Genomic DNA, 20,459 nt, shown 5'->3' on the forward strand with positions numbered 1-20,459 from the left:
CCTGGACCCGGTTCGGTTCTGGTCCTGGACCCGGTTCGGTTCTGGTCCTGGACCCGGTTCTGGTCCTGGACCCGGTTCTGGTCCTGGACCCGGTTCTGGTCCTGGACCCGGTTCGGTTCTGGTCCTGGACCCGGTTCGGTTCTGGTCCTGGACCCGGTTCGGTTCTGGTCCTGGACCCGGTTCGGTTCTGGTCCTGGACCCGGTTCGGTTCTGGTCCTGGACCCGGTTTGGTTCTGGTCCGGCTCGGAGCTGTGCTGATGCTGCTGGTTCTGGTCGGGTTCTGCAGCAGCAGCAGGTGCTGCAGCGCTGCTTCCTGTGTCGTGTGGTTTCCTGTCTGTAGGTGGAGGATGTTCAGGCGGTTGCTGCAGCCGCCGCAGCTGATTGGTCGAGGCGTCTGTGTGAAGTCGTCACTCGGCGCTGCAGAGGAGCCGCTGCGGCAGAACGGCTGGTCGGCCCACTCAGCAGCGCCGCCGGTACCGCCCGGCCGTGACTCAGACCCGCACAAGCTTCGGGTGCCGGCGTCGCCGACGCCACGCGACTCAGTGAGACGGCAGACATCTTGGAAGATGGTGGCTCTCTGGCTACAGTAGCTGATCTGGATCTTCGGCGCCGAGTCTCTGGGCTGCAGGTGGGTTCCTCCTGGCGGCTCCCTCAGCACCACTCCGCCTCCGCCGCACCCCGAGCGCTTCGGTTCTGATCGCTGCGTGAACAGAACTACAAACCTGTTCTGGTTCGTCACGTTCCGGTTTCCTGTTCTGATCCGACTGCAGCGCGAACGCAGCATCAGAGCGGCACCGTGTTCCTGCTGCAGGGAGAAGACCAGCATCAGAACCGGGACGGGCCTGTTCTGACCCGGAGGTCGGTTCCGAAGCCGTCCAGTGGAAAGGTACCGAACTCCATCTTCCTCACTGTGACCCGGCCGGTTGGACCGGTTCCAGGTTCTGATCCGGTTCTGGCTGGAAGGCAGCCTGACTTCCTGCAGTCGGTTCTGACCCGGTTGTGGAACCAGCAGGAAGTCAGGGACTGCTTCACACGTTGCTTTTTATTTCAGCGTCTTCCATTCGGTTCTGATTCTGAGCTGTTCTGGTTCCGATCCAAGGCGGTTCTGGTTCTGTGTTGTTGGGCTCATCTTGGGAAATGATTAAAATGTTCGATGAGTGAAAACTGAATCATGAGAATCGGATCATTCTGATGATTCGGTGGTTTGGACCCAAAGTAATATATGTGGTTCTTGTCCGGTCCGGTCCATCACAGACGACACCGTGGCCCAGGACATGCAGAGAAAGTTGAGTGGAAGGATAAAGTGTGAGAAATATCTGGAGCGGATTGTGGGAGACTTTCTGGGTTTGGACCACAGCTGGAACCAGAACCAGATCCAGAAGAGCTGCCACACAGACGGATCCGGGACTTGGACTATACCGCCGCAGTCCTGAACCAAAGACAAGTTCTGACAGCAGGTCCCATCCAGAACTAGAGGTTCTGGTTCTGGTTCTGTTGAGTTGTCTTTCCTCTCATTTCTTCAGATTTTCTTCCAGATCAATGTTTTGCTTCGGACTTTTAAAGTCTGGATTTCTGGGTCGCTTCAGAACATTTTGGACCAGATGACGTGATGTCGGTCGGGTCTCTTTCGGTTCTGGTTCTGTTACCCTATTTTTGACCCGTTTGGATCTTTTTGGTTCAGATTTCTGGATGTTGTTTGGGTTTAACTTGCGGTTCTGAGTCGGGTCCAGTACATGTTCTAGCTGTTGGTTCTGCTCCAGAACCAGGAGTTTTCAGATTGGGTCTGGGTGGATCTGGTTCTGGAAGTGTTCTGGACTCTGGGCCGTATTTTAGATCCGTATTGTCTTATATCCTGGAATATTTATTTCTGGGTTCTTGGTTCTGGACGGGTTCTGTCTTGATGTTTAATGGTTTTGTTAAATCCTTCTGTCGGGTCAGAAATGGATCCCGGACATTTTGTGTTGAATCGGTTTGGACTAAGGTTCTGGTCGGACCCGCTCCGGCGCAGAACATCAGAACATTTTTAGCTGCACTGAAATATTCCGGACTTCGTCTTCGCCTGCATCTCCGTGGTGTGAATGGACTCATCAGAACCGGTTCTGTTTGGCTGCAGTAACAGGTCCGGTCCAAGCTTCAACAGGAAGACGTCGGGAGCCTCCGGCCCGGCCCGGCCCGGCCCGGCCCGGCGCTGGAAGCCGGTTCTGTGTTTTTGCTCAGGATGTTGTGCTGCAGCTCAGCGAACGGTTTGATCTCGGCTTCCTGCCTCGCTTCCTTCCTGACCCGGTTCTGTCAGCCTGTTGGTTTCTGGGTTCAACATGGCTGCCGCTCCAAACGCTGCCATGGTAACGTCGGTTCTGACTGTCTGCTGAGTTCGGACTCGCTGGTTCTGAAACAAAGAGAAAATGATCAGATCCGTACGGCCGCCATCACGGCCACATTGGGTTCTGACTCAAGGAAACATGCGGTTCTGATCCGGTTGACGATGCGGTTCTGCTGTGACCCAAAGGACTGAAAGCGGAAAGCTGCTGGTTCTGGTTCTGGACCGGTCTGGAGTCCAGACTTGGTACTCTACAGACTGAACTGGATCAGAACTTCCTGTTTATTTTTACTGGACTTTGTTTCACCTGGTTCTGAGTGACTTTTAATTTAGTTCTGAAACCAGTTTAAAATTTTATTTTAAACTGGTTTCTAAACTGGTTTCAGGCTGCAGGTGAACTGGACTTTTCCAGTTTACTTTTGTTCTAAGTCGGTTCTGCATTTGGACATAAATCAGGTTAATTTGGTTCTGGACTTTGGATCCCGAAGTTTTGCTTTTGGTGGCTGAACTGGTTTTCCTGGTTTCATCCTGTAACTGGTTCCACTGCTGGTTGGAAGTTGACATTTTGGACCAGTTGGGTTTCAGGTTGCAGCTCTGATGAAGGTTTGGATTTAAATGGAGTTCAGTGTGAACCTGGTTCCAACCCCACCAGGCTCGGTTCAGACTGCGTTTTGGACCTTGGTTCTGAGTTAACTTAAAGCTGGTTCTGTTGGGTTTGTCTGGTTAGAAACTCTGCTCTGGTTCTGGTTCTGCTGGGATTATTTGTTCTGGACCAGCTTCATGCTGACGGGGAAACGTCTCTACTTCCTGCTGTTGATCCGATCAGAAACATCCGGAGCGACGGCCCGGAGAATCCGCCTCAAACCAAACCTGGAATATTCTGGAATCTTTACTGGGTTTGAACTGATTGGCAGCCATGTTTCCAGACCCAACTGGTTTGTGACCAGAACTGAACTGGGTTCAGTCTGAGGCGTTTTCCTCTTGGTTTGGACCAGCGTGTCTCAGTTCTGCATGATGTCCATGAGCTCCAGAAACCATTTCAACGACTTCCTGACCTGCTCAGCTGGAGGAACGGAAACGCCTGCTGTTCACACCTTCCTTCCTCTACAGGAAATGTTCTGACCCGGTTCGGTTCCGCTCCACTTCAGACCCACTGAACAGATTTTTAACTGAGCAATTTAACAACTGGGTTGAATTTCCATGAAATAAAGAGAAACCGATGAAAGACACTGGAACACCGGACCAAAGGAGCAGAAGCCTTTGGACGGGTCCAGTTGGGTCAGAACCCTTTGGTCCGGGTAAAGGGCTGCACAGGGTGTCGGCCGTTTCTGCTCTTTGTGCCGCCCAATCAGAGCGTCTCATAGCAGCCAATCAGAGGCAGGTTTAGTTTCTGATGAGAACTGGACAGAAACTAAAACCGAATCAAGTTCAAGGTTCATTTGGAACTGATCTGGGTTCTGCCTCTCTGGTTCAGGTCTACCTGTTCAGCCGGTCTCACCTGGTTGCATTTCGTCCTCGGATGAACGATGGACGTCTCCTGGCTGTCTCTGCTCATGATGGCCGCCGCCTTCGCCGCCTCCGTCTTGCTGGCCGCCGTCTGCTTGGACTGCGGCAACAAAAGTCCTCTGGGTGAGCCGAAGCGCCGCCTCGCACATTAAGACGTGGCAGAGATTACTTCCTGTGGTTTTACAGTCGGACCTCTGAAACCGCGCCGACACCAGAACTGTTTGATGTTTGACGTGTCGTTGTGTGTCTGCAGCCTCCATCAGCCAGACGGCGGCATCAGAGGAATACGTCCCGTAAGTCTCCTGTCTTCTGACCCGTTTGGTTGCAGTCCAGAAACACCATCAGTTCATCCACCGTAATGCTTTTAATGGCAGCTCCACATCAATCATTGAGTGCTTCTAATGCCACTGACTGGAAATGTTTCGACTGAAGATCACACTTTAGCTTGCAAACTTTTCCTTCCAGTCCTAACTCAACATTTCTCCGTTCGCTGCGTTTGTCCCTCCATCTATTTTCCTGCTAGCTGATTGATCAGTGTCCTTCTGCCTCTTCTCTTCCTCTTCACAAATCCACGCTAGTTTTTCTGCTTCTCTTGTTTTTTCATCCAACTAGTAGATCAGTGATGTTTCCATCATCATCCTGCTAGAAAGGGTTGGGTTTAGCGGTTAGCTTAGCATAACTTAACGTACCTTAACATTTAGCTTAGCGTACTTTAACAGGTAGCTTAACCTTTACAGCTAGAACTCATAAATTCCCCCATAACGACGGCCGGGTGAATAATTCAGAGTGATGAACTGGTTTTTCTTGAAAACTGATCAATTTTTGCTGCTTTTGACGACATTTAAACAAATTACCTCCATTAATGACTGAATGAGTTTTAATAAAAACTAAAATCTCTTTTCTTCCTATCAGGAGTTCTGGATTCATCGTCGTCCATCCATGTGAGTCTAAAACATCCAACAATCATCCATCCATCCAACAATCATCCATCCATCCAACAATCATCCATCCATCCAACAATCATCCATCCATCCAACAATCATCCATCCATCCAACCATCATCCATCCTAATGATTTTCCTCTCTGGTCGGTCCAGTTGCCGGTCAGGCCCGGTTGGACCAGAACCTGGTCCATTCTCCCACCACCCTGAAGCCTCAGTGAGTGTCTTCTCTTTTAACCAGTTCAGAGTTTAGTTTGGATCAACGCGCCAACAGTCAGTCAGAAGGTTTCTGGTTTCCTCAAATGAAAACGGAGGCCCTTCACATTAAAAGCCTTTTGTTTCTGTTTTTTTTAAATCTGTTTTTGTGTCTTTCAGCCCGATCCCTGCTGGTCGCGGTTCTGGCCAGCCACTCCGGCCCTACACACCGACAGAAACCGGTGGGTTGATTATACATTAGGAACCGTTTCTCTTCCTGTGGGCGTTTCTCAGCTGATGTTTTCCTTCCACAGAGAGCAACCCGAGTTATGAGAACCCGGCCCTGGGTAAGAGCCGCCATCCTTCCTCTGAGCCAGATTAGAGACGAAGCCGAGCGGCGGCGGATGTTCTTTATCTGTTCATCTGCAGACCACAGCAGGCACAACGAGTCTTCATGAGAGCGATGGAAATGCTCTGAGCCGCTCTTAAAGAACGCAGCCCACTTCCTAATCCTTCTCAGTCTAAACTGAGTTTAAACTCAATTAGCTTCAGTTTAAAGCCACAATCTGGATTTTGTTCCTAGTCAGAGGGAGGAAACTAACTGGGACGACTAGGAACTAGTGAGCTGCACCTGCTTATCTTGGCACTTGGACCTGGTCTGAATCTGTCATCTGGCTTAGACTCGTTTGGGTTAATGATGCCTGTAATTTGGACGGGACTTGGACTGAGTGAGGGACTAGTCAGGTGAGGAAACGGGTCGTTTTGATCTACAGAACATGAGAATCTTTTTCATCTTTTTCTACAGAAACGGATTTTCCCGACAGCGACGCTGAAGGCAACGGATACATGTAGGTCCGATCCGATCCAAGTCCTCTTGGTTCAGTCCAGTTCCCTCCAGAATCTGACCAGATCCCCTTTTTCTCTGATTTCTGCAGAGTGGTCCTTCCTGAAACTGAGCCGAGCCGAGCCTCCACTCCCAGTTTAGGTACTGGAAACTCTTCAGACCAGAGTTCTGATCCAAATGGACCACGCTCCATTTTATTTTGATTGGTGAAACAGACACCGATGTTTTGACCATTAGCTGGAATCAGGAGAAAAATGTTTACGGGTCACTCAGGCATTTCACCATCCAGTTTTTCTTTGTGTGTAACATTTTCCTTCAATCCAAACCCCACCAGTATAAGCTAATTATTCTTAACTCTAAGAAAACCAATTAACTACAGATCAACACAGGGTGGAGCAAGACGTTCACTTGAAGTAATTTTTAACAGCAAACTTAAGTCCACGCTAAGTTTCTCCGATCGTTTCCTATGTTGAACATTTCCACATTTTGGCTACGACTTTCCCAGATAGTATCTAGTGAAGATGTTTCTAGTGTTATAACCATTTATAAATGTTAATAACTGTTTTCTAACGGCCGCCATCATGTGTTACTAGCTTGCCTGTAGCTTCCCCCACACACACACCTGCCCCCCCTCTAACCCCCCCTCCACACACACACACACACACCTGCCCCCCCTACCCCCCCTCCACACACACACACACACACCTGCCCCCCCTACCCCCCCTCCACACACACACACACACACCTGCCCCCCCTCTACCCCCCCCCCCCCACACACACACACCTGCCCCCCCACTACCCCCCCCCCCCACACACACACACCTGCCCCCCCCCACACACACACACACACCTGCCCCCCCCACACACACACACACACCTGCCCCCCACACACACACACACCCTGCCCCCCCCCCACACACACACCTGCCCCCCCACACACACACACACACCTGCCCCCCCCCACACACACACACCTGCCCCCCACACACACACACCTGCCCCCCCACACACACACACACCTGCCCCCCACACACACACACCTGCCCCCCACACACACACACACACCTGCCCCCACACACACACACACCTGCCCCCCACACACAAAAACACCTGCCCCCCCCCACACACACACACCTGCCCCCCCCCCCACACACACACACCTGCCCCCCCCCCACACACACACACCTGCCCCCCCACACACACACACACCTGCCCCCACACACACACACCTGCCCCCCCACACACACACACCTGCCCCCACACACACACCCACACACCTGCCCCCCACACACACACACCCACACACCTGCCCCCCACACACACACACCCACACACCTGCCCCCCCACACACACACACCCACACACCTGCCCCCCCCCACACACACACACCCACACACCTGCCCCCACCCCACACACACACACACACCCACACACCTGCACCCCCCACACACACACACCCACACACCTGCCCCCCACCCCCCACACACACACACCCACACACCTGCCCCCACCCACACACACACCCACACACCTGCCCCCCACCCCCACACACACACACCCACACACCTGCCCCCACCCCCCACACACACACACCCACACACCTGCCCCCACCCCCACACACACACACACCCACACACCTGCCCCCACCCCCACACACACACACCCACACACCTGCCCCCCCCCCCCACACACACACACCCACACCCTGCCCCCCACCCCCCCCCCACACACACACACCCACACACCTGCCCCCCACCCCCACACACACACACACCCACACACCTGCCCCCACCCCCCCACACACACACACACACCTGCCCCCCACCCCCCACACACACACCTGCCCCACACCCCACACACACACACCCCCCCCACACACACACCCCCACCCACACACACACACACCCCCCTCCACACACACACCTGCCCCCCCTCCACACACACACCTGCCCCCTCCACACACACCTGCACCCCCTCCACACACACACACCTGCCCCTCCCTCCACACACACACACACCTGCCCCCTCCACACACACCTGCCCCCCTCGCTGCCTCTTCATGAACATTTCCTTCTTACCGGGCTGCAGCAGATAATCAGTCTGTTCCTGGTCACGTCTCCCTCGTCGTCCTCCGACAGCAACAAATCCCCCGAACCGCTAATTCTCCGTCCTTCTCCTCCTGAATCTGCTCCAGCGGTCAGACTTCATGTGGTAAACACATCGGATACATTTTTCTGGATGGACTCAGGTGCTGTTAGTTTTTGTATAGCTAGTTTTTGTTTTTCTGACCCGCTCAATTCTCTCAAACTCAGGTTAGCTATCGGCGCCATTTGTAATTTCAGAGGAGAGGGGCGGGGAAGGTTGGCCAAGGACGGATTTCATTGGATAAACCCAATGTCCTTCGATAAAATCAACCAATGGCTTGTCGCGGTCTAGAAAAATTACATTTAATATACTTTGTTAAATTACGAGAGCCCAAGGCTACGGAATCGTATTGTTATCACGGAGAGGAAAAATTAATACGCTATCACGTTATAACGTGATACTTATCTTGTTTAAACGTGATAGTTCCATGTCCAGCAGGTGGCGGTAGTGTGCTTTTCCTGCAGGCATAAAGAAGGCTAGCACAGTGGCTAACAGGAGTTAGAGTTTGAAACAGGAGGAGAGACTGAGGAGTGGACCAGCTCAGAGTGGGAGCCCAGAACAGATAGAAAAATCTAAAAGTTATAACTTTATTTCTCACTGGCTTCAATATAGAGCTTTTAAAACCATCCATCCATTTTCTGAACACCCTTCGTCCCTGATGGGGTCAGGAAGGTTGCTGGTTCCTCTCCAGCTACGGACAGGTCGCCAGTCTGTTGCAGGGCAACACAGAGACACACAACCATTCACACTCACACCTAGGGAGAATTTAGAGAGACCAGTTAACCTGACAGTCATGTTTTTGGACTGTGGGAGGAAGCCGGAGAACCCGGAGAGAACCCACCATGCACAGGGAGAACATGCAGACTCCATGCAGAAAGACCCCGGGCCGGGAATCGAACCCAGGACCTTCTTGCTGCAAGGCAACAGCTCTACCAACTGCACCACTGTGCAGCCCCCTTTTAAAACCACAAAATAAAATTTGAATATTTTTCTAGAAAAACCCTGGTGCTTTAAATGTAACCTTTAAATTATGATGTTCCCCAGATATTCATTTCTATCTACCTGTTGGTTATCAGTCATCCAGGATATGGCAAAACTAAAACAGGCTTTAAATAGGCCATAACTTCTATTGGCAGCCATCTTAAATAAATCAATGTTTATGAGGAATTTTATTAAGAACAGTTACTCATTAAAGCTTTCTTATTTGGAGCCTTAAATGTTTGTAAAGGTGTAGCAGAGATTAGATCAGTCAGACTGAACAAAACTATCTAAGCAACATTTGAGTTTTTTATTTCTCTGCAGGCTGTTTACTGAGAATAAAACATGTTTGATGTGCATTAATAATCATTTTGGTCCTGCAGCTTGAATTTGGTGTCAAAACTTTCTAAACTAAATCTTACGTTACATTTCACTGTAAGAAATGTTTCTGTTTCTGGTTCCCCAATAATGAGAAGAGATTTACTCCCTTGGGGTTAGCCCAGGTGTCTGTTAGCATGTTCAGTAGCTGGTGGTTAGCCTGTCTGTTAGCATGTTCAGTAGCTGGTGGTTAGCCTGTCTGTTAGCATGTTCAGTAGCTGGTGGTTAGCCTGTCTGTTAGCATGTTCAGTAGCTGGTGGTTAGCCTGTCTGGTTTCTCTCCACAGATAGTGCCGACTACGTCAACCTTGGTAAGTTTCTTTTTGCAGCTCAAAGAATAAAAAGTTCTTGGTTCTTTTTTCTCTTTGCTTTTAGTTTCTTCTCTTGTTTCAGGAGATGAAAACAAAAAACAAGCTCTAAAACTGGAACCAGAGCAAGAGCCAGAGCCAGACCAGGACTCGGACTCGGACTCAGAATCTGATCACAGTAAGTCCGGCGCTGGTCTCACCTTAGCAGAATGTTCTGGGTCCGGTTCTGATGATCCATCAGTTCTTCTGTTTTCTTCCTCCAGACTACGAGAACGTGAAGTCAGGTGAGTCAAACACCTGGTCTCTCTACTGGACCGTTCTGGACGGGACAGAAACCCAGAAACCTTTTTTCTAGAACCTTTAGTCAGAACCGGGTTCTGAAGTTCGCCTTCCTGCTTCTCTAGCAAACGGATCTCCTGCAGCCTCGACGCCAGACGAAGACGATGAGAACTACGTGAACGTGTAGGTGGAGGAACTCACTGGCCAGGTAAACCTCCACCTGTGGAGCCGGAGCCAACCCAGTTACTTCCTGCTTTCAGATGATCCGGATGGCCCAGATGGAGGGCCGGTTCCGACAGCTCTTCATCCTCATCTTCCTCAGAAGCAGGATCCTCCAGGCTCCGATTACACTGCTGTTTCACCTCTTAGCTTGATTTTTGTAAACTTTGACTAGACCTCTAGACTGACTTGCGTGGTTAATTTAAGGCTAAATAATCTGACTGACAGAGAGCTAAAGATGAGGGTGATGGACTGAGGCCCTTCCAGCCTCTGGGACAGTCTGACTGATGTGAAGCCAAAAAAAGTGTTTCTATTAATGAGAAGGGTGGAAATACTTAATTTATTTTTTTCAAATAAAAGTAGAAAGGGATTTTTTTTGTTTTGGGAGTTTTCTATTTTCCAAACAAACTTCTTGTTTGTTTGGAAACAACCTTAACCCGATGAGGAGGAGGAAATATGAACGTCTCTTCTTTCTGTCAGAATATTGAAGCTCCAGAACCGAAACACGATTTTGATTGTTCAAGATTTTCTCCATCTCTTGGATGATCCAGCAGCTTCAGAAACAAATCGGGTCAATTAGCCAATCAACTGGAAAAACTTTGTTTAGTGTCATTTAGTGTCACTAAACATGGTGACATGGTGACTGGCCTCACTCGTTCATGGACGCCAGTTTATGATTGATTGAGGCTAAATGCCCAAATTATTGCTGTTAACTTTTGATTATGTAACTTTTCAAATGACACACATGAAAGGAAACGTCTGACTTACTTGGGTAGGCAAATGCGAAGGTCAGAGGTCAACCAGTCATTCTGGATGAAATGGAGAACACAACCCTGTGGAACTAACTGGGATTAAATAAACCAACCATCCTAATCTGTTAGAACGAGCTGACGCAGACCCTTAATCTAGATTGGGTTGTCTCCATGTTTCTGCTTTGACTCTCCAGATTTTTCAATAATTGGATCAATAATTTGAATTATTGATCACCATTTATCTAAAGCTTCACGTTCACCTCCTAAGAATTTCCTTTAAATGTGACTTTTACATCCAGAAGAGGAATCTCTGAAACATTTAACCAAAAATCCAGATTAATCCAGATTAACCCCATGCCTTCCTGTTGTCAGGCATGGGGTTAAATATTTAGTTTGTTAATTCATTGTGATTTTCCAAATGATATTTGGTATTTCTGCTGGCGTTGGACGCCGTTTCATTTCACTGACGACTCCTGAGAATGTTTTTGATGCAGCATCTATTTAAATGTTTCCTGTCATCTAATCTAGAAATGTTTTTATCTGAATTAAATCAAACATTTTAGAAAAACCTGAGACTCTGGCTTCCTTCACTCGTCTGGGGACTGCAGCGCCCCCTGAGGACAAACTCCAGATCACCATTAAATTATTTCATCTGAGGACAAATCTAGAAAGTTCTCTGGAATATTTTCCCCGTATGTGTCCAGAACCAGAACCTCCACTGCTTGGATGCAGGTTCTGGTTCTGTTCATGATCCAGATCTTAAGCAGCAGAAACTAACTCGTCTGCTCCAAGAGTCAAGAAGCAGAAGACAAAAAAATCCAGACTGCAGAATCCTGTCTTCTCCTCCGGGCGCCGGCAGCCATGTTGTCCTCCTCATGTGGATCGGGTCGGCTGCTCTCTGAACGCAACGGGTCAAACATTAGGAAGCATGGTTCTCGGTTCTGGAATCAGTTCCTCTGATCCTCAAGATTTTTGTCTCGATTCTTTTTGACGATTAATTTTTCTCACCCCGTTTTCCTCCTGAGCCGCCAAGAACCGATCTGGACAGGATGGACCAGAACCTTCGGCCCAAACCAGGACAGAAGGAATAAAAGACGCCACATCAGGTTGAATGTTTCACTATATTTATATTATATCATTAAATTTGATGTAGTACCTGAAACTAACCACACAGGACAGCGCTGTCTGTCCCCAACAAACGGTCCCAGCAAAGAGAGAAAAGAGACAGAGAAAGGCACAGAGAGTCTTCCAACTGAGACAGGTGGACATGGAGGATACAGAGGATACAGAGGACACGGAGGACATGGAGGACACGGAGGACATGGAGGACATGGAGGATAAGGAGGATACAGAGGACACGGAGGACATGGAGGACACGGAGGACATGGAGGACATGGAGGATACAGAGGACATGGAGGACAGTGGAAAGGCGTCGCAGGCTGATGAGCAGACAGACACAGAAAGGCACAACTAGAAATAAGTTCTCTGAAATGTTCTAGAAGTGTTGATGATGAGGACAGCAGGAAAACAGCAGGAGCTCCGTTCATCGTTTGTCCCCAAAATTAAAAAAGGCACAAAGACATCAGAGCTGAGATGGAGACGGAGTTAGAAAACCAAACTAGAAAACTTTAATACTATTCACCTGACCATCGTTATTATTACTGTCTCTGTCCACGCTTCTCTGACTGGGTTCTGAGGTAAATGGTTCCGTCCCACTCCAGACCCAAAACCTTACACAGCGCCCTGCTTCCAGCCAATCACAAGCGGACTGTACAAGTGATGCAATTTCCTGTCAGGAATCAGTTTCATTTGGATAAAGTGACTTATTGCTCAGCTTGTTCCGAAACTAAACCAGGACAAGTGGAGACATCTGGAGGGGATTCTTCTAGAGAGCGTCTGTACGGGCCGCCGCCCCCAGGACGCGCCGCCGCCCCCAGGACGCGCCGCTGCCCTGAGGACATCTGCACGGGACGCACAGAGGACGCGCCTAACCCTAACTCTAACCCTAACCCCCAACAAGTCAAAGGGTCATTAGTGTTGGTTCTGTCAGTAGTGGTAATGTACTGGAGGTCAGAGGTCAGAGAAACCAGACAGGCTGTTGGGATCAGAACCGGTTTGGATCTGGGAGAGAACAACCACCCAGCCAATAATCCAACCTAATCTGAACAAATTAACTCCAGATCCTGGATTAAAACATCCTGAACTTCCCCGTTTCCCTTCCAGTGACCTGCAGCGGACCCAGACGAGGGGTCAAAGGTCAGGAAGGTCAAAAACCCACAGTGAGCTTCTTTCCTTCCAGTTTCTGGACTAGTCCAGAATCGGGCTCAGAACCAGAACCAGAGCCGGTAATCTGGGTCATGTTGGATCTCCAGCAGGTGAAGAACATTGGGGAGATCTGACCCTTGACCTTTGGGTCTCTGTGTAACTGGGTCATCTTTGGGATTTTCCAGGGATCTATTTGGGTTCAGAACCTTTTACTGGGTCGAATGGTTCTGTAATCTGAAGCAGGTTCTGGAGAACCGCCAGTCTGGACTTCTCCAACGGATTGCAGGCGGCGGACAGAACCGGGCCTGGACCGGTTCCAGGGACGGTGTAAGGTTCTGGTTCTGTAGCGTATGTTTGGCTGTCTGGGCAGAACTGCGTGAGGTTCTGGTCCTGCTGGCTCCACAGGCTCGGGTTTCAGTCGTAGTGTCCAGAAGGTTCTGCGAGGCGGAGCGGCGAATCGGGCCGGCGGTACCGCTTGTTAGTGTTTCACTTGTTTAGTGTTAGAACCCCCCAAGATGGCTGCCGCCTCAGAAGAAGGAGTACTGGTTGTCGACGGCGCGCGGCGCCCTCGCCCCGTCCCGCTCCTCGCCCTCGGCGGCATCCAGCTGCCGGAGGGGCGTGTCCTCCCAGTCCTCCGCCGGCCCGCCGCTTCCTGCCGCCGGATCCGGCTCTGATCCTCTCTCCTGGGGAGGGGTCGGCGGCGGCGGGCGTCCCGGCGGCAGCGGGGGGGGCTGGGGGGGGCTACGGGGTCTGCTGGTCGAGTCTGCAGGGGTCCAGGAGGAGAAGAAGAAGAAGCGATGAGTTAGAGAGAGAGAGGAGGAGCGGATGGAGGGAGAGACAGAATGGCGGTGAGTGGGAGGAGTCAGGTGGTTCTGGACTCTCAGGGACGGGTTCCCATGGTCCAACAGAACCTCTGGTTCTGATTGGCCAGCTACAGAAAGTTATGAGGTTCTACAGGCTGCAGCTCAGATCAGCCCAACTGGTTCCAGAACCATTACAGCTCTTCTTCCAACACACGGGTCAGAACCAGAACCTGGCAAGTCCGGTTCTACCAATTTTCATCATCTGAAATTATTTGTATTATTTTTGTAATTTCACTTCTTCTAGACGCTGTAATGTGCAGCAGAGGCCAGTAGGGGGCAGTGAGACATAGAGCTGCGTGGTATAGAATGGCACCATCAGGAAACCCAGCCGGTAGAGCCGGTTCTGGTTCTACACCAGGCGTGTTAAAATGATATTTCACATCGTTTGAATAAAAATGTCGCAGCGTCCAATAAGAACTTCCTGAAATTAATCAATCCTGATCTTTTGCCATCGATCAGTCGCTCCAGAATTTCAGGATTGTTTTCACAATCAAAATGATATATTTTAGAAATATCTATAAAATGTATTTCTGCTTAAGACATTAAAGGTGCCTTTTTGTCAGTGGCCACATGGATCAAAGATGGGAGTAACAGTCAGAAACATCGTTTGCAATAAATTGAAAATCGTCGATTTCCTGTGAATTTTGGAGACGGCTGAACTGAGAAAAACTGGAATTGAGCAACTGACGTGATCTGGCTCCTGGAGGGCCACCTAAAAAGTTAAGGCGGGCTTCATTTGGCCCCTGGGCCTGGCGTCTGACAGGTGCAAGGGATCTGAATGGTTCTGGTTCTGGCCGGACCCGGAAGCCGCCCTGAGAGGCCGGACTGAATGGAGACGCGTCCTCGCTGCCACACACTGGTCCTCCGGGCCGGGTCGGTCTCACTTACACACAGTCAGAGATGGGGGTTGATGGAGAGTCGGGATGGCGCGTGGTGATGGCGTCGCAGGCCGCGGGCCGACTGCCCGCCCGGTCCCGGCCTGCAGGGGGCGAGCCAACCATACAAGACAACAACAGAGAGGTCAGATGGGTCCCACGGGGGGCGACGTCTCCTCTGCTTCATGGATCAGTACAGCATGAGGATGAGGATGGTGACCCATGAGGGACAGGATGAAGGCTTCACACCTGTCCAGGGACCGGTCTGGGTTCTGCCGACCCGGTTCTGATCGTACCTGGCTGTCGGACCGCCGTGGCTCCCACGAAGCTGATGAGCGTGACATCAGAGGCGCCGCCCGACTCCAGGGGGATGGGATGGACCCGGAAGTGCTCCAACATGTCGAAGATGGACTGGAACCAGAGGTGCTGGACCCGGCACTGGCCGTCCTCGTTCAGGGACAGACGGAGGTGCTGCGGGACCCGAGACACGGAGACATGTAGCGGCAGAGACACCAAGACGGTCCGCCCCCGCCTCCTGGACTCACCTTGGCCTTCCCCTGGAAGTTGAAGGTGAGGACGTACTCTCCCCGCCGCGTCTCGCTCTGTCGGACCAGGAAGACGCCGTGGCTCGCCGGGCCTCCAGCCAGAACCAGCTGGGCCGCCTTGAGACGCGACAGGGTGCCGTGGAACCACTGGCACTCGCTGAGCGGGTGCTCCACGGCCTCGGAGGTCACCGCGTCCGAGAACAGGAACGACCCTGCAGGGGAAGCGCGTCGGACCCGGTCACTCAGGGTCCCGGTTGTTTCCAGAACCAAACCTGCACGGGTCATCGTTACCCGTCGCTTCTGGCGTCTCAGCAAAAGGCGTGCCCAGGCCAGCCCCCACTCCCCCGAAATTCCTGCCATCCGGCTCGTCCAGTGGCGCTCGAGGTGGAAGTTCTGGAGGAAGCGGATCCATGAGGGGGGAGGAGCCTCCGATCCCTCCGTAGCAGACTGACGGGTCAGAACCCGGCCGGTGAGAAGGAGCAGAACGGGGTTAGATGTTCATGAACCACCACAAAGATGCCAGACCGGTACAGAAGTTCTGATCCAGCCTTTGTTTCCACTGAACCCGGCTCTACAGTGGCCCGGATCAATGGCCTCCTCAGGGCTTTTCAGTTCTTCGGTTCTCTGGATCAGAACTTTTCCTGGCCCAGCACCGGGACAGGAAACCCAACACTCACCTTGTGAAAGACGGTCGCCGATCTCTGGCGTTCCACTGACGTCCAACGAAGCCGGACACACGCCTTCGCCGTCGTCCTGCTCGCTGCAGCAGGAAGCAGTTAGTCACAGCTGACTTCACCTTGTGTTGTTTTATTTAACGATCAATAAAGTTTCCCCGACAGGCTGACATTAGCGTTAGCTGCTACATGTTAGCATTCATACGCTACTTTAGGGTAGCATAGTTTTGCTGCTAGGCTAACACTTTTAGCACAACTGAACACAACAATAGTCTTTCCCAACGTCCAATCAGATCGTTTAGAAGCAGAAATTAACCCTGATGTAACTTCCTGAGGTTCTGCTCCGATCGGATCAGTACCTGAGACAGATGGCGTTCCTGATGTCACTCAGCCAAGCTCTCATCTGTACAGCGTCTCGGGTTTCGATAACATACTGGGCCGACCCGTCCAGCTGCGAAAGAACAGAGACAGGGCAGCTCGGATCAGAACCAGGCCCGGCCCGTTTGGGTGAGAGTACTTATAAGGAAACGTCTGGACCTGCAGCAGGAAGGTGTTCTCCTTGTCCGGGACCTCCAGCGCCGTGGTGCTCCTCACGTCCACGATGGAGAAGCAGGGAACCGTCAGCCGGGGCTTGGAGGCCTGGAACACACAGAGGTTCTGGTTCTGACCCAATACCATCAGCTGGTTCTGACCCGATTGCACTGACCTTTGGTGGGATGAAGAACTCCAGGTAGTACTCCTCTCCTCGCTCACCCCCTTCTCGGTCTCTCTCTCTCAGGACCAAACGACATTTGTGCCAGCGGCCCCCCCTCCAGGGGACGGTGCCCCCACTGGCCAGGGGCAGCACCGGGGTGGCTTGGGCCCCCGGCTGGGCCCCCGGCGCCGTGCTGTTGCTCTCTGCGCCGTGATGCAGCAGTCCGAAGGAGAAGCCGGAGAAGCCGTGGCTCCCGCCCAGCTCGTCGCTGGAGGAGCTGACGCTCACCCCTCCCTCCCGCACCAGCCGGCCCACCTTTTTGGGGGGGCCCAGGGCGGCGGCGCTGCTGGGGGGCAGCGAGTTGGAGCCGGGGTGGGGGATCTGGGTGAGGATGGGCGGTGGCGAGCGCGACAGCCTGAGTTTCTCCAGCCGGTGGCTCCACTTGTCCTTCTCGCCGCCCTCGCCGTTGCTCCGCCGGCGATCGCGCGCCGCCTCGGACAGAGACAGCGATGTGGCGCTGCTGGAGGACGAGGGTGGCAGGGAGGAGGAGGAGGAGTGAGGAAGGGAGAGGGGCATGGACAGGGACACGGGCATGGAGCAGGTGGGCGTGGGGGGCTGCGTGGCGGCGCTTCTCTTGGCGGCGCCGGAGTCCTGGACGCCCAGCGTGTAGCTGTAGCTGCAGGGCAGCGGGCTCTGTGCCGCGTCGCTGGAGGCGCTCCTCCAGTGCAGGATGCCGCGCACGCTGCCACGCACGCTGCGCCCCACGCTGCGCAGCGAAAAGCGCTTCTTCAGCTTGTTCTTGGAGGAGCTGGGCGTGCCGTTGCCTTTGGAGTCGGGCGGAGGAGTGACGGAGGAGGGAAGGAGATGAAAAGAGTGATCCGCCTCACAGGATTCGTCGTGCTCCGCGCCGTCACCGGCCGAACTCGCTCCAACCCAGCTGTCTTCCGCTTCCTGCGCACCGCTGTTCCCAGGGCCCGGCGCCGCGCCACGCTCCTCCCGCCTCCCGTTGTTCCCCCCCACCGAGGAGCAGCAGGACGACGACGAGGACGGCGGCAGCACTTGGCCCTGGGCGTAGGAGTCCTGGAATCGGTCACCACCGCGGTTCTCCAGCACCAGCCGGGACGGCGCCGGCCTGGACGCCCCCTGCGCCGCGCCCGTGGGGAGGGGGAGCGGCGGGCCCCCGGGTCCTGCCAGCGGCGAGACCGCCTCCTCTTCCAGGGAGGTGGCGTCCGATGGGGGAGCCCAGCTCATCATCTCGTCGCGTCCCGCGGCGCCGCTCGGAGGCAGCGCCCCCTCCAGCTCGCTCTGGAAGTGGTGGACGAAGCGGTCGGTGAAGCGGCGGCAGAAAGCCGCCGCCGAGTCCGCGCTGTAGTGCGGGTTCTCCAGGAGAAACGCCCGAAAGTGGCGTGCAAAGTCTCCGGCGGCGACACGCGCATGGAGCTCACAGAATTCGGTCCAGCTGAGGGACGGCGAGGGAGACGGCGTGGGCGTGTCGGACAGGGAGGACGGCGGGGCCGCCGGGCTCACCAGGGGGGACGGGGGGGGCGGCCTGGAGGACAGCGGCAGCAGGGAAGGCAACGGCGGCGACGGGGAGGGTGAGGGGGGCAAAGGGGAGGAGCCAGAGACCCGCGGGCTGGGCGGAGTCAGCAGAGAGCCGTTCATCCTGTGAAATGTCTGCGACTCAGTTCAGTCCAATCGCTTCCACATGCAGAGACAGGAAGTGAGAAAAGCCAGCAGCTCGTCCACAGCATGGACCCATAAACCTGCAGCCGATCGCAGCGCCGCGGCTCGCTGCTGCTCACATCCTCCGCTGCTGCAGCAGAGCCAGCTCCTCCAACCACCTGCAGCGCTTGACCTCACCACGCCGGCTCGCCTTCATCTGCTGACGGACGCCCAGAGAGCCGAGACCGCAAGCTGCAGGACACAGAGGAAGGGTCAACAGGAAGCTCTGCACACGGTCGCCGCCAGACGGGTCGCCGTCAGTCGGGCAGCAGCATGAAGACCAGGAAACTGATGATATGCTCAACATAAAATAAAAACCACCTGGCCTGCTCTGACTCTTCAGTTCATGTCGGAAAGCCAGAGCAGCTGGTCGGATACCTTACATATGTAGCAGATATGAGAGTTACATCTAAGATATCCGCTGCACTCACGAGTTCAAAGTGTGATTAGAATATATATGAATATTCAGGCTATTTTTGTCCGATTCTAATCAGCAGCTGTTCCATGTATGGTGACATGAGGAACAGCGAGGGCCCTTTAAATAACCTGCCACCAGCGTCATTTACCTGATCTCTATCAATTATTCCTAAACTACATGTTTTATTAGGAAGTAAACAGCCCCTGGGTTATTTCTCACCAGGGTGTTTTTCTGTAACTTCAGGAATAGCCAGTAGCAGAGAGTAGCCATTTTGCTCGTACAGGTCTGGTTCTGTTGGAGGTTTCTTCCTGTTAAAGGGGAGTTTTTCCTGTCCACTGTCACTCCGTGCTTGTCCATGAGGAGTGAATAGAAGAACTTTTTAAACCAGTATGACCCACTGGAACTGCACTGCTTGACCAGTAGAATCAGCTGGAATGACTGGACTGGAATTATTTTTGAGCCTCCAGAGGACTTGCGTTGGAAATTGGTGATATCTAAAGAAACTGAATTGAAACTGTCTCTTTAAGTGGATCATTAAATGAAGATCCTTCCAGAATTTTCCAAATGGATCTAATTTCACCTGCAGTCGGTTATTGTAACCCGGGGCAGCAGAATAAAAGAGGAATAACCTCCGAGTCCGTCCAGCACCAGAGGCTGCTAAAAGCGATAATTCAGCCCATTACCCTGCTAACAATAGCTGTCCGCTCTCCCTCCAACCTGCCGCTTGTTGCCCGCTGGAGTCACACCCACGATGGGATTTTAGCTGCTCCGTGGGGTTCCGTGTTGGCTGTGCGGAAAATAATCCGAGGACTGAATCAGAAACCTGCAGCTAACGCCAAACATTAGCTCCAAGCTAACGGCTACCTGCTAACCCGCTAACTAGCTGCTACTAAAGAACCGACTGAGCCGTACCTGTTCATCGCAGCCAGGCGTTTCACCTGCGGCTGAGGCGGCCGCACATACCGGCATCCAGCCTGTTAACGCAACAACAACACCATCCTCCGCAAACCCTGCTGTCGCTGTTGTTGTTGCTAAATATGAATATCGCTGTGCCTTGACTGGACCCGTTTTCTCGCTCTGCTTCCTTTCTCGCGATATTTACAGGAAGCTCGGTCCTGTTTGGACTCGCAGCTTCAGTGTTGAAACACGAAATAATCAACCTATTTTATCTGATTAACTTTAGTTTTTTCCCCCCCTAGTGTCCCTTATTTGAAAGTAGACTGAAGAAGAGTGGGGAGAGACATGAGGTCCGGGTCCGGGAATCGAACCCGAGACCGCCGCGTCGAGGACTGAAGGCCTCCAAATATGGGTCGCGCTATCCCCTACGCCTCCACAGCACGCCTGATCAACTTTAGTTTTAAAACATATTAAATGTTTGTTAGTTGTGTGTATCTCATTTGTTTTAAATTAGAGACGTTTCTTTGGTTCTCTCCCCCCATACTTTTTAGTTTACTTTACTCTCCAGGTCTTTTTCAATGCCTCCAGAAAAGTTTATATACTCAAGAGTTAAAAATTAAGGATTGGAACCATGAGGCTCGTCTTC

At 52.5% G+C, this 20,459-nt stretch overlaps 2 protein-coding genes across 5 annotated transcripts; one reads left to right on the plus strand and one right to left on the minus strand.

The window, feature by feature from the left end:
- The first annotated feature begins 430 nt into the window (after nucleotides 1-430).
- On the plus strand, nucleotides 431-11,428 carry LOC122821638 (linker for activation of T-cells family member 1-like). 3 transcript variants are annotated; one of them, XM_044099743.1, is made up of 14 exons: nucleotides 431-886; nucleotides 3,792-3,946; nucleotides 4,077-4,116; nucleotides 4,736-4,764; nucleotides 4,920-4,980; nucleotides 5,139-5,200; nucleotides 5,273-5,305; nucleotides 5,764-5,806; nucleotides 5,894-5,943; nucleotides 9,590-9,613; nucleotides 9,699-9,788; nucleotides 9,874-9,894; nucleotides 10,015-10,072; nucleotides 10,150-11,428. In XM_044099743.1, the coding sequence occupies exons 2-14, from the start codon at nucleotides 3,844-3,846 to the stop codon at nucleotides 10,151-10,153; spliced, it is 618 nt and encodes a 205-aa protein (XP_043955678.1). In that variant the 5' UTR covers nucleotides 431-886; nucleotides 3,792-3,843; the 3' UTR covers nucleotides 10,154-11,428. The 3 variants fall into 3 exon arrangements, with proteins under 3 accessions (XP_043955678.1, XP_043955676.1, XP_043955677.1); XM_044099741.1 differs by having other exon boundaries at nucleotides 436-886; nucleotides 9,696-9,788; XM_044099742.1 differs by having other exon boundaries at nucleotides 496-628; nucleotides 9,696-9,788.
- A 721-nt stretch (nucleotides 11,429-12,149) lies between these two features.
- On the minus strand, nucleotides 12,150-20,015 carry sh2b1 (SH2B adaptor protein 1). 2 transcript variants are annotated; one of them, XM_044099740.1, is made up of 10 exons: nucleotides 19,829-20,012; nucleotides 16,789-18,690; nucleotides 16,620-16,721; nucleotides 16,442-16,533; nucleotides 16,086-16,168; nucleotides 15,700-15,855; nucleotides 15,409-15,620; nucleotides 15,160-15,334; nucleotides 14,877-14,967; nucleotides 12,150-13,888 (listed from the first exon to the last, which is right to left on the minus strand). In XM_044099740.1, the coding sequence occupies exons 2-10, from the start codon at nucleotides 18,436-18,438 to the stop codon at nucleotides 13,867-13,869; spliced, it is 2,583 nt and encodes an 860-aa protein (XP_043955675.1). In that variant the 5' UTR covers nucleotides 18,439-18,690; nucleotides 19,829-20,012; the 3' UTR covers nucleotides 12,150-13,866. The 2 variants fall into 2 exon arrangements, with proteins under 2 accessions (XP_043955675.1, XP_043955674.1); XM_044099739.1 differs by lacking the exon at nucleotides 14,877-14,967 and having other exon boundaries at nucleotides 19,829-20,015.
- Nucleotides 20,016-20,459: the final 444 nt, after the last annotated feature.

This window comes from Gambusia affinis, linkage group LG19, assembly GCF_019740435.1.
Source record: "Gambusia affinis linkage group LG19, SWU_Gaff_1.0, whole genome shotgun sequence".
Lineage (NCBI taxonomy): Eukaryota > Metazoa > Chordata > Actinopteri > Cyprinodontiformes > Poeciliidae > Gambusia > Gambusia affinis.